The sequence below is a fragment of the Scyliorhinus canicula genome, chromosome 5, assembly GCF_902713615.1.
Source record: "Scyliorhinus canicula chromosome 5, sScyCan1.1, whole genome shotgun sequence".
Classification (NCBI taxonomy): Eukaryota; Metazoa; Chordata; class Chondrichthyes; order Carcharhiniformes; family Scyliorhinidae; genus Scyliorhinus; species Scyliorhinus canicula.
In genome coordinates this window covers 79,039,443-79,051,909 of record NC_052150.1, presented here as the reverse complement: position 1 = coordinate 79,051,909, position 12,467 = coordinate 79,039,443, and the positions used below count along the sequence as shown (strand labels likewise).

The 12,467-nt window shown below is 40.8% G+C and overlaps 1 protein-coding gene and 1 non-coding gene across 3 annotated transcripts in view; one reads left to right on the top strand and one right to left on the bottom strand.

Moving 5' to 3' along the window:
- The window catches only part of LOC119966079 (tax1-binding protein 1-like), a 142,519-nt gene that overhangs the window by 112,348 nt on the left and 17,704 nt on the right, over window positions 1-12,467 (bottom strand). For both annotated transcript variants that reach the window (XM_038797269.1, XM_038797270.1), the window contains exons 2-4: window positions 8,473-8,575; window positions 7,895-8,082; window positions 2,447-2,605 (exon numbers count right to left, since the gene is read on the bottom strand). In XM_038797269.1, coding sequence (XP_038653197.1) covers window positions 2,447-2,605; window positions 7,895-8,082; window positions 8,473-8,575 — 450 coding nt within the window. The remainder of the gene's footprint in view (window positions 1-2,446; window positions 2,606-7,894; window positions 8,083-8,472; window positions 8,576-12,467) is intronic.
- Window positions 5,728-5,921, top strand: LOC119966719. The gene has a single exon (XR_005460824.1). It is a non-coding gene; the product is annotated as a U2 spliceosomal RNA (small nuclear RNA).

The following is a 12,467-nucleotide window of genomic DNA, read 5'->3' as shown; positions in this document are numbered from 1 at the left end:
TCTGCCACCTTCAATATTCACTTCCCCCACCACCAATGCACAGTGGCAGCAGCGTATATGATTAACTTCCAAACCTGCATCCTCCACCACCAAGGAAGACAAGATTAGTAGATGCATCGGAACACCACCACTACCTGCAAGTTCCACTCCAAGCCACACACCAACCAGACTTGGAACTATAACATCATTTGCTGGATCAAAGGTCCTGGAACTCCCTCAGGAGCATTGTGGGTGGGCCAAACCTCATGGACCGCAGCGGTTCAATGTGGCAGCTCACCACTGTCCTCTCAAGGACAGTTAAGTATGGACAATAAATGCTGGCTTAGCCAGTGACACTGAAAAGATTAATAAAAAGTAACAGAAGCTTGTGATGAGACAGAAAACAGTAATGGAGCGGCTGAACAACGTTTGCCTGAGACATGTACATATCGTCAATACAATGGGTAGGTTGAAGGGAATAAAGGAAGTAAAAAGTGATTGGGCAAATCCTGTTTATGGGATACAACCAGAGATGTTGGGACGACTTTCAAGGTACAAGATTCAACAACAAACACCTGGAAGGAGTCAAGTCAACAAAAATGTTCTGGAAATCATTTTTTCCCTCTTAAAAGAACACCTTTCACTTTTGCTTCTTTCCTCTTGATCTTTCTCCTCCTCCCTACCTACAGATGGTATTCTGTCGAAAGGAGCTATCATAGCAGTAAACATTAGTTCTTCAGCAGCCCAACAAGTCATTACCAATACACCATCTGCTTTTATACTTGGAACCACTTCTTTGATTTTACCATAAAGAGATCAAGGTAAAATATTGTATAAAAACAACTAGTGAGGTTGCAATCCAAAAATCAGAAACACAGACATTTGTTAACTTCTTTAAAAAGCTTAAAACATTACCAATGGAATATGACTAACAAAAAAATGTATTATACTTTTTGTTTTGGACACAGAAATACTTCAAACTCTGCAGGCCTTTGGAGTTCTCAAAGAAACCTATTGGCTAGAAAGATCATTGACTAAAATCCCTACAGTGCAGAAGGAGGCCATGTGGCCCATCAAGTTTGCACCGGCCCTTGGAAAGAACACCCTACTTAAGCCCACACCTCCACCCTATCCCCATAACTCCACCTAACATTTTTTTGATACTAAGGGGCAATTTAGCATGGCCAATCCACCTAACTTGCACATCTTTTTGGACGGTGGGTCGAAACAGAGCACCCAGAGGAAACCCAAGCAGAGACGGGGAGAAAGTGCAAACTCCACACAGTCACCTGAGGCTGGAATTGAATCCGGGACCCTGGAGCTGTGAGGCAGCGGTGCTAATCACTGTCACTATGCCACACTTATTATGATTATGCCTATTTTTAAAATCTATATAACTACAAGAAGGACAAGCTACAAGATGCTCATACCACGTTAAGATAAATTAGGTATAACTATGTACTCGTGACTTAGTTCATGCAAATGCATCGATTACCCACTTTCACCTTCACAAGTGCCTTCTTTTTCTGCTATATATAACTATTAAGTTGCTTCAGTGTAGTACAGGAGATGTTTAATTGTTCAAACTTAAAAAGGCAGTGTAAAACTACCCTGCAAGACTTCATATCATTTCTGTTCTATGGTTTTAAACTGAATGAGTTGGAACGCAAAAAAATCAGCATTTTAAGTTGAAAGGCAACTTATAAAATAGGAATAGCTTTACTTCAAGCCTTAAAACTGAAATACATTCCTACAAAATAAACTTATTGCTCTAATTTCAAAAATTCCAATTTAGTTTTAAAGACATGCAACTAGTTATAAACTCATGTTACTCAGAAATCCATTACTACTGAGTTGCATTGTTTGGGGTTAAAAATTAAAAATGGGGCAGCACGGTGGCGCAGTGGGTTAGCCCTGCTGCCTCACAGCGCCGAGGTTCCAGGTTCGATCCTGGCTCTGGGTCACTGTCCGTGTGGAGTTTGCACATTCTCCGCGTGTTTGCGTGGGTTTCGCCCCCACAACCCAAAGATGTGCAGGCTAGGTGGATTGGCCACACTAAATTGCCCCTTAATTGGAAAATATGAATTGGGTACTCTAATTTTTTTTTTAAATTAAAAATGGTTTTAAGAACCTGGCAAGTCAACTGGAAAATATTTATAACTAACTTTCAGGAATTGAACAAATCCAGATCGACTCCCAGGCGAGTGTGGAGCACCACCTCAGAGTCCATGAAGCTGCTGAGCCCTTTCCATAACTAGTTTCACGCAGGCTACGGAGGTCAGAAGCAAACAAATAATCCACCTCACAGGTATCAGTATTTGGAGATAACAAAAATACTTATTACCATATTTTTCAGTTAGAAAACAGAAGAAGTACAACAAATACAAAATTACGTGCCAAGAGTTTATTTCTTATTCCAAGTGCAACAAACATACCATTACAACTCAAACTCATTTGAAATTCATACCTTGTAATCCTTTTTGATTTGGTCACAGACTTCTTTCTCATGGTGAATTTCTTTTTCAAATTTTTCCAGGCGCTCGCCTAACTGGATAGTTTCTTCTTCAAGTCCAGATTTAGTTTTCAACAGCTCCTCTTTTTCCTTTATTAGCACTTCAATCTTTTGCTGAATTAAAAAAATTAGGAGGTCAAATTTATAATATTGCATCAACAAGCAAATTTCAATGCTTAAAAGAGGAATTCAAACAAGAATCCAAGCTTTATAACAAAGAGTGAAAATCAGATGACAACATCTTTAACATTTCTTGGTTAATTAATTATTTCTGTGAGCTATTTTCTTATCATAGTTTTATTCCTATATATGGTATCTCGCAGCAATGGCTACAGTACGTGCAAACTCAATCAATTTCCACAGTTTTTAAAAATAAATTCAGAGTACCCAATTATTTTTTTTCACCAATTACAAGGGCAATTTAGTATGGCCAACCCACCTAACCTGCACATCTCTGGGTTGTGGGGGTGAAACCCATGCAGACATGGGGAGAATGTGCAAACGCCACACAGACAGTGACCCAGGGCCGGGATTCGAACTGAACCTGGGTCCTCGGCGCCGCAGTCCCAGTGCTTTCCACTGCGCAACATGCCGCCCTCGATTTCCACAGTTGCTGTCAATCATTATTGTGGTCATCTCTGGCCTCCACAGAACTCAGCAGATTCTAAGACAACTCAAAACCAAGTTCTGCTTGGTCAATAAAAAGTACAGTAAGAAGTCTTACAACACCAGGTTAAAGTCCAGCAGGTTTGTTTCAAACACTAGCTTTCGGAGCACTGCTCCTTCCTCAGGTGAATCCACCTGAAGAATTCACACGAGGAAGGAGCAGTGCTCCGAAAGCTAGTGTTTGAAACAAACTTGCTGGACTTTAACCTGGTGTTGCAAGACTTCTTACTGTGCTCACCCCAGTCCAACGCCGGCATCTCCACATCATAAGAAGTACCACAATTTTCACCTTAATCATGTGGTCTTTTAGTTATGAGAACTGTGACAGAAGATACGGTGGGTTAAAAGACAGGATGTCCACAGCTACTGTTTCATATCAGTTTTGTCAATCTCATGTTCTGAATGTGAATCATAATGTCTATCTCTGGTTAATTATGTTAACGGAAAGTAAAATCATGCTACTTTAGCATACAGACACTGGGCCACATTGCCACGGAGCATAGCTGGAGCTGATACATTCTTCACAACATTCTTCACATCATTCTTCACATCTGTGAAATGTTTAGCAGAGACCCAAAAAGGTGTGAAAATATTGAGCAGAAACCCAAAAGGTTTTAATGTCTAAATTTGTTTGCACAGGGGGGCAGCCTCCAGATGTACCTGACTACTGAGGTTATGCCTGTCCAAAATCTCACGAAGCCACTGTCTTGCCTACAACCAATTCAAATGTTGGAAAAATGAGAAATTTGAACTTACCTGCAATATCTTCTGCTAGTGAATGCCCTATTCAATTGAGTTTTTAAGGAAAAATAGTCGTTTATATTGTTAATGTTGCAAATGCTGTGACAATGGAGTGAAAGCTTTTGTTCGAAAGAGCAGCTGATGCTAATTGGGAAAATTTAGAATAAGAACAAGAACCAGTTTCCATCTGTGTGGGGAACTATGTGGAAAGGAAAAGTAGTCTGCACTTATGTTATACTGAGTTTTGTGAATAAACCCATGTTGCAGACAGGCTGGCTCCAGCTTCTTGCTTTGCCAGATGGATGTTCACTGGAGTAATTATGGGGCGGGCAGCACTCACAGAAACAACACTCAACAAAGTCACCGTCTTCAGGAGAGAAGGGCAGAAATGCACAAAGGTGAAAAAGCTCCCAGTCCGATTTTGTGGTTGTCCACATTAGAAAAGAATGTTTAACCCAATCTCTCGGGGTATTATTGGGCGGCCAATGTGTCGATGGTGCGCAAGTGGGTAATGGAGGGGGAGGGGGCAGCATGGAAACGGATGGAGAGGGCGTCCTGTGGAGATACAAGCCTGGGGGCCCTGGTAACGGCGCCGTGGCCGCTCCCTCCTACGAGGTATACCACGAGTCCGGTGGTGGCTGCTACCCTCAAGATTTGGGGGCAGTGGAGGCGACATAAGGGAGAAGTGGGGGGCTCGATGGAGGCTCCATTAAGGGGGAACCATAGGTTCGTCCCGGGGAACATTGATGGGGGATTTCAGGGTTGGCACAGAGCGGGCATCAGACAGCTGAGGGACATGTTTATTGATGGGAGGTTTGCGAGTCTGGGGGAGTTGGAGGAGAAATTTGGGCTCCCCCGGGGAACATGTTCAGGTATCTGCAGGTAAAGGCATTTGCTAGACGGCAGGTGGAGGGATTCCCCTCGCTTCCCGCGAGGGGGGTGAGCAACAGGGTGCTTTCGGGGGTCTGGGTCGGAGAGGGGAAGATATCTGATATCTACAAGGTTATGCAGGAGGCGGAGGAGGCGTCAGTAGAGGAGCTGAAAGCTAAGTGGGAGGGGGAACTGGGGGAACAGATCGAAGACGGGACATGGGCTGATGCTCTGGAGAGGGTTAATTCTTCCTCCTCGTGTGCGCGGCTTAGCCTCATCCAATTCAAGGTGCTGCATAGGGCCCACATAACTGGGACGAGGATGAGTAGGTTCTTTGGGGGTGAAGACAGGTGTGTCAGGTGCTCGGGAAGTCCAGCGAACCATGCCCATATGTTCTGGGCATGCCCGGCACTGGAGGAGTTCTGGAAGGGGGTGGCGAGGACGGTGTCGAGGGTGGTGGGATCCAGGGTCAAGCCAGGATGCGGACTCACGATTTTTGGGGTTGGGGTGGAGCCGGGAGTGCAGGAGGCGAAAGAGGCCGGTGTGCTGGCCTTTGCGTCCCTAGTAGCCCGGCGAATGATCTTGCTACAATGGAAGGATGCGAGGCCCCCAAGCGTGGAGACCTGGATCAATGACATGACGGGTTTCATTAAGCTAGAGAAGGTCAAATTCGCCCCGAGAGGGTCAGTACAAGGGTTCTTTAGGCGGTGGCAACCTTTCCTCGACTTTCTGGCTCAACGATAGGGTACAGGGACAGTAGCAGCAGCAACCCGGGGGGCGGGGGGGGATGTGATACATGCGTCGATACGGTCTGGGGGTGTCACAGTTATTATGGGTTATTTTGTTGCATTTCATTGTTTGTCGTTATGTTTTATATTTTCTGTAAAAAATTCCAATAAAAATTATATTAAAAAAAAGAAAAGAATGTTTAAATCTGGGAGGTTAATTAACTCACAGCTATCGCTTCTCGGCCTTTTGGTTAAGATCAAGCATAGTATCTGCTCGGCCTTTTGGCTCAGATCTGGTATGTCTCTCATGTGGGGACCATGAATTAGATTCAATTTGAATTGGTTTTTAGAGCAGGCAGGGACCTGGGTTAGGGGTTCACCCCTGTCCACACTCTGAGCCCTGGCTTTGAAACTCGGAAAAAGTAATAAAGAAAATATTAACTCACATTTATCAGACTCATGACAGAATTTTTTGGCTAGTCAGGATACTGACAAAACTGTAATCAGAGGTCTCTATGCTTGGTGAAAGAAAACTCAAGCTTTCTTGTAGCCTACAAAACATTCCAGTCAATAAGGCAGTTGCTTGAGGCCTTTTTGCAGAGGTTGGAACAGGCTTCATACTTCTAAAAGCTACATGTCAGAAAATACCAGACAGCAATTCTGGCATATCACAAGGAAAGATGCATGACATTAAATTCAAATTTTAAAGCCAACAACTGTTGTTAGTTGGAAGCCAAAGAAGTGTCAACTGCCTAAGATTAGCTTTAGTGGACCTTGCTTCAACTGTCTAAGATTAGCTTTAGTGGACCGTGCTTCAACTGCCTAAGATTAGCTTCAGTGGACCTTGCTAAAGTGTGACAAACATATGAAGAAAATGTTGCTTTATAAAACTTTTTGAAAGCATAGGTAAGCTAGACATCTGAACAAGCCAAACAAAATATACTTTAACCAAGATGGCATTATGATGCAAATTGTGTGAATGTTTGGCAATTTTTGTCACATAAAGGAACAGGAGCAGGAGTCGAACACGATGCCTGTTGAGCTTGCTCTGCCATTTTCGATACAATCATGGCTGATCTTCAGTTCCAATTCTACTTTTCTGGCCACTTGTCATATCCCCTGATTCATCAAAACACCAAATCTCTGTCCATCTGAACCTTAAATATATTCAACGAAGGAGCATTCCTAGCACCCGAAATTCAAAAGATTCACAACCGCTTGAATAAAGTAATATCTCCTCATCTCAGTCCTAAATGGTCATCCCCTTGAGGCGATAACTCAGTGTTCAGGTTTCCCCAAACCAGGGGAAACACGGGCGGCATGTTGGCACAGTGGTTAGCACTGTTGTTTCACAGTGCCAGGGACCTGGGTTTAATTATCGGCTTGGATCACTGTCTGTGTGGAGTCTGCACGTTCTCCCACTGTCTGCGCGGGTTTCCTCCGGGCGCTCCGGTTTCATAGAACGTACAGTGCAGAAGGAACCCATTCGGCCTCCCACAAGTCTCGAAAGACGTGTTCGTTAGGTGCATTGGACATTGAATTCTCCCTCAGTGTACCCGATCAGGCGCCAGTGTGGCGACTAGGGGAATTTTACAGTAACTTCATTGCAGTGTTAATGTAAGCCACTTGTGACACTAATAAAGATTATTATTATTACATCCTCTCATGAGGTTTAAAAGAGTCGCCCAGACTCGAAATGCTAGCTTTCTTCTCTCTCCACAAATGCTGTCAGACCTGCTGAGATTGCCCAGTATTTTCTGTTTGTTTCAGATTCCAGCATCTGCAGTAATTTGCTTTTATCCTCTCAGGTTCTATCCTTTAAAACTATTTCAGAATCTTGTCATCACCTCTCGTCTTCAACTTGTTGCACTCTGGACAGACAATGTTTTTAAAATCTAAATATTTCAATGATAGTTCTGAAAACACTGCATATAAAAAGGTACATTCTTAGCCTGTGCACTATGAATATAATATCTAAATGCATTCTGTACACTTGGTTGCCATTGGATTTATTTTGAACAATGATTTTTTTTTAATGAACTTAGAGGACCCAATTTTTTTCCCCAATTAAGGGGCAATTCAGCATGGCCAATCACCTAACCTGCACATTTTTGGGTTGTGGGAGTGAGACCAACGCAGACACCGTGAGAATGTGGGCACAGGGGCTGTTTAGCTCACAGGGCTAATCGCTAGCTTTGAAAGCAGACCAGGGCAAGCCAGCAGCACGGTTCGATTCCCGTAACAGCCTCCCCGAACAGGCGCCGGAATGTGGCAACTAGGGGCTTTTCACAGTAACTTCATTTGAAGCTTACTCGTGACAATAAGCGATTTTCATTGTTTTCATTTTCCTGTGCAAACCTGAACATTGATATTTAAATAAAAATTGGAGGCATCCTACCTCAAGAAAACTAGTTTTTGTTGTCACCACCAGCATATCAGAGTTTGTGTCATCTTCCATGGTAAGCAGATCATCTGTGGGGGTTGGCACACGGAACTGAAAAGGCGTGCTTGCCCCTCGGATTTCTCCCTTGTGTGTCACATAGCAAAACTGATAAAATTCTCCATCGTCATTTGGAAGGTAATAACCTGTTAGAAGATACAAGTTTAAGTAAACATTTCTCAACTTTAAATGCCCCAATTCACTTAATTTTTAAAAATCTTAGTGGTTAATTTCACAGTTTTGAATCATGGAAAGTCATTGAATAACATACATTCACAAAACAATTTTGTGTTGCCAATGTACATTAATTGCTTTTAAACTAAACAGCAATTACCTAGAAACATCAAAGAATGCACCGGTGAAATACATGCCCAAAGTTCAACTCACAGGTGCTACCTAATCTGCTCAGTATTTCATACTTTAGCTGTTTATATTTTAGCTTTAAGCAGACCTAGTATTTTACGTTCATGCTAGACAAGTAGCTTATTAAAAACACAGCTCTGAATTTTATCAAACAAACATATGAATTTACTTACCTTGGAAAACTATGACACGATTAAATGAAATTCCTTCTGCATAATTTTCTGGTACTTGAGACCACAGAAATGTATAGTAATCACGAGCAGTGCTCCAACCAACCTATCCACACAAGAAAAAATAATAATAATTCTCAATATTCATGATCCATATACTGTAACTTCAGATACATTTTCCAACAAGTGCTCATAACGAAGAATATCTTAGTGATATGCTTCCAAAATTCAGTTTATGAACTAATATGCTTTTTGCAATACTGAAAGTTACTGAATAGAATTAAAACTAGTCAAATATACTTTGAAGCAGTAGCATAGGAACATGAGCCTAGGAGCAGGAGTAGGTCATTCAGCTCTTTAAGCCTGCTCCTCCATTCAATAAGGTCACGGCTATCCTAGTTGTGTTTCAAACTCCACTTCGCTGTCGGCACCCCAATAATCCCCGATTCCTGCCCAAAAATCCGTCTAACTCTCCCCTGAATAAATTTATTACCAGCTTTCTGCAGTGGGGAAGAGAATGACAGACGAACAACCATCTGACAGAAAATAAATTCTTAAACTGTGTCCCCTGGTTCTCGTCTCTCCCACAGATTGAAGCATCCTCCTGGTATCTACACTATCAAATCTCCTCAGGATCTTATAAGTTGCAATAAGATCACCTCTCATTCTTCAAACAGCAACAGGATTCATAAGCCAAATCCGTCAAGCCAAGTCCCTCATCCCAGGAATGAGTTGAGTGACGCTTCTCTGAACTGCTTCTAATTATTATAACTTTTTTCAAATAAGGAATAGCACAACAGTTTTCCAGATGTGGTCTCACCACGACCCTACACAACTGTAGAAAAACTGCTCTACTTTTATATTCCAATCTGCTTGCAATAAAACGCCAACATTCCATTTGCCTTCCTAATCACTTGCTGTACCTGTATATAATGTTTTGAGATTCATGCACCAGGAAATTATCTAGATATGCATGTATTAATGCAAAATCAGTACAACTAAATGTTGTAAATTCCAAAAACACTTTAATGATACTAGATGTTGCCCCATAAGCTTTTGTGGCTAACGATACATTTTGCAAAGCAAAATCAAATGTAACCTATCCATAAGAATATCCCTTTATGTATTCAAAGTATTTACTGTGCTCCCTATTATTTGTAATATCTAAAGTAAATGTGCTCCTGGTAGTATTTCATATATCCATTATTCAGGCCTATTTCACCTATGTATTTACGATGAATTGAACATCAATACAAGACAAATCCAGATGAAGAGGAGCACTGAGTTAGTTTTAGCTAAAATTGTTCAGTAAGACATCAATATCTTGCACTTATATAGTCCATACAGCCCGACCATCAAACTGTTTAAGTGCTTCCAGGGATTTTGTCTCCATCAGTACCTAATGGCACAATTCCTGGGTTCATCGCCAGTACAGTGAGAAGTTGAGTTGAATAGTGTAGATGTGTTTTAGGGGAAACTTGATAAACATGAGGGAGAAGGGAATAAAAGAGTTATGCTGATGTAGCGAGGAGGGATGCAAAGAGGAGGATGCAAAAAAGTTCAAGTGTCAGCATGGGTTGGTCAACTTGAATGTCCTATTTTTTGGGTATTAGTTTCATGGAAAATCATTGGATATTTCATGAAATTTATCATTCTTGGCGTGTAAAAGGACTTGCTGCTCTCAATCTGAATTAGTTTTATAATTGGTTTGCAATTATTTTTTCTTTCCCCACTCTTGGCTAAATGTTTTAATTTTCTAGATTTACTGTGTGACCAGGGCCAGCACAGTGGCTAGCACTGCTGCCTCACGGCACTGAGGACCCGCGTTCGATCCTGACCCCGGGGCACTGTGGAGTGTGGAGTTGGCAGTGTGGAGTTGGCACATTCCTCCGTGTTTGCGTGGGTCTCACCCCCACAACCCAAAGATGTGCAGGGTAGGTGGATTGGCCATGCAACATAGCCCCTTAATTGGAAAAAAAACAAAGAATTGGGTACTCTTAAAATTTATTTCTTTTTTTTAATTAACTATGTGACTAGATATGGGTACATTTTCTATACATTTTGAGTAGAATTTTATCCCAATTGTATGCCTCGCTGTTCAATGCAACATTCAAATTGCACTATTAATTGCTGCTCTGCAGTGGTCGTAAACTTTATTTGCAACAGACCCTCAAACCTCTTTCAGCTATTTCAACATTAATGGAGTTCTTGTTTTGCATGTTCTGTTAAGCAGCATTTTACACCTGACCATGTTGACGCCCACCTACTTTTAACATCAATGTAAAACAATAATCAAGCCATAAAATGTCAATGGGAATGGACAAAGAGGAACAGAGTTAAATAGGAATGATGAATTATTTTCTCTCTCTATTTGCAGAAATAAATGTTCCACTTAAAATGTTTGTCTGTCCCATAAACATTTCAGGGGATCTTTTCAAATCCTTCTACGATCTACAACATCATCCAATACATTAGGCATGACCCACATATGAATTGGAAATCCAGATTCAGGTAATTTGAGTAAAAACACTGCCATCGGACGTGTGATTTCAATATGCATATTCACAGTGCATATACAACTTTAACCTTTCAAAACTAAATAATTGAGAATCTAAAGCAATGTATGCAAGAACTTTGACCCCAGTGGGTGCTTTACTCTTTGGTTATTGAATGATAGCAGATCTTTGCTTAGTGAACTTATACATATAGGTAAACCACCTGTATTGAGAATGCATGCAATTTAATATACCTCTAAAACAGAAAAGATGTCAAGACTACTTAATACTCAGAACTAAACAAAAGCAGGACCAGAGCTGGACTTTTCTAGTCCAGAGAATTAACTATTTTATTTGTTTGTAACTTGAGACTAAATAAACATTTTTGTGATATCATCTATGATCTTCCATCTATGAATGTTTCAACTATATACACTACAACCGCCTTTGTTTTATTGAACATTAGCTAGTGTACAGGGTTGCAATTCCTTATTTACGGTCAAGACGATCAACAGTGGGCATGTGGTTTCTCAATCAAGTAGAATTAAATTTAATACAAATAGCGAATTTAAATAGCTCTGCTTTAATCATTTTTACATAAGAATGGCATTGATAGATCAGAGAGTAGATCAATTATAGGATGATTTTGTTGCACTGTACAAAGAATGGAAGGAGAAATAACTGAAAAAGAAGAGAAGCACTCAAAAATAACAAAATGATTTAGTAATTTTGAAGAGAGAGGATGCAAAGATGCATTTTTCCTTGAACATTTTGGTTGTCACTCTTCGTGTACCTAGGTTGGCGGCTCCACTTTTGCTCTTCCTCACATTTTCACTGCTGCTCAGCACTAACAAATTAATTCTTACTCAAACAATTTGAATCAAGGCCAAATAGTTATTAAGCTAGTTCAAAACCATTAGTTACATACCACTCATGATTATGCCTTACATACAAGTCACACTTTCATCACTTCACTAGTACACCCTGATGATTTTTAAGTTTCTATTTCACCAACATCAAAGAATGGTGTTGGAGCTTTGACAGGTTTAGCCAAGCATTTACTAGCTATAGTTCACAAGAATTCTTCTGATCTTCCATGTAACAGCTCCTGCTATCATAAACACTCAACAATCCACAAGAGAAATCTGGTCTTCAACTGAATAAGTGTTAATCCAAATTAAATGAACCCCAAACCAACAATTACTGCAATGCCTATTAAATAAAATGCATTTAAAGGAACTTTTCAGTTAAATGCTCCCTTGTTGCAGCAACTAATAAAGCAGGCCTTGCTGCATTCTAAGAGGACTTTCTAAAAAGTATAGTAATAAAAGTAAATTCTTTTGCAATTCCTCATGGTGTTTGAATCTATTCCATTCAATTTGTTGCAGTAATATACAAGGATAAATTTGTAAGCACACATTAATGTTATTAGCCAATATATTTTTATTTGTAGAGTATCATATTTATCATGGGCAGTACAGTGGTTAGCACTACTGCTTACAG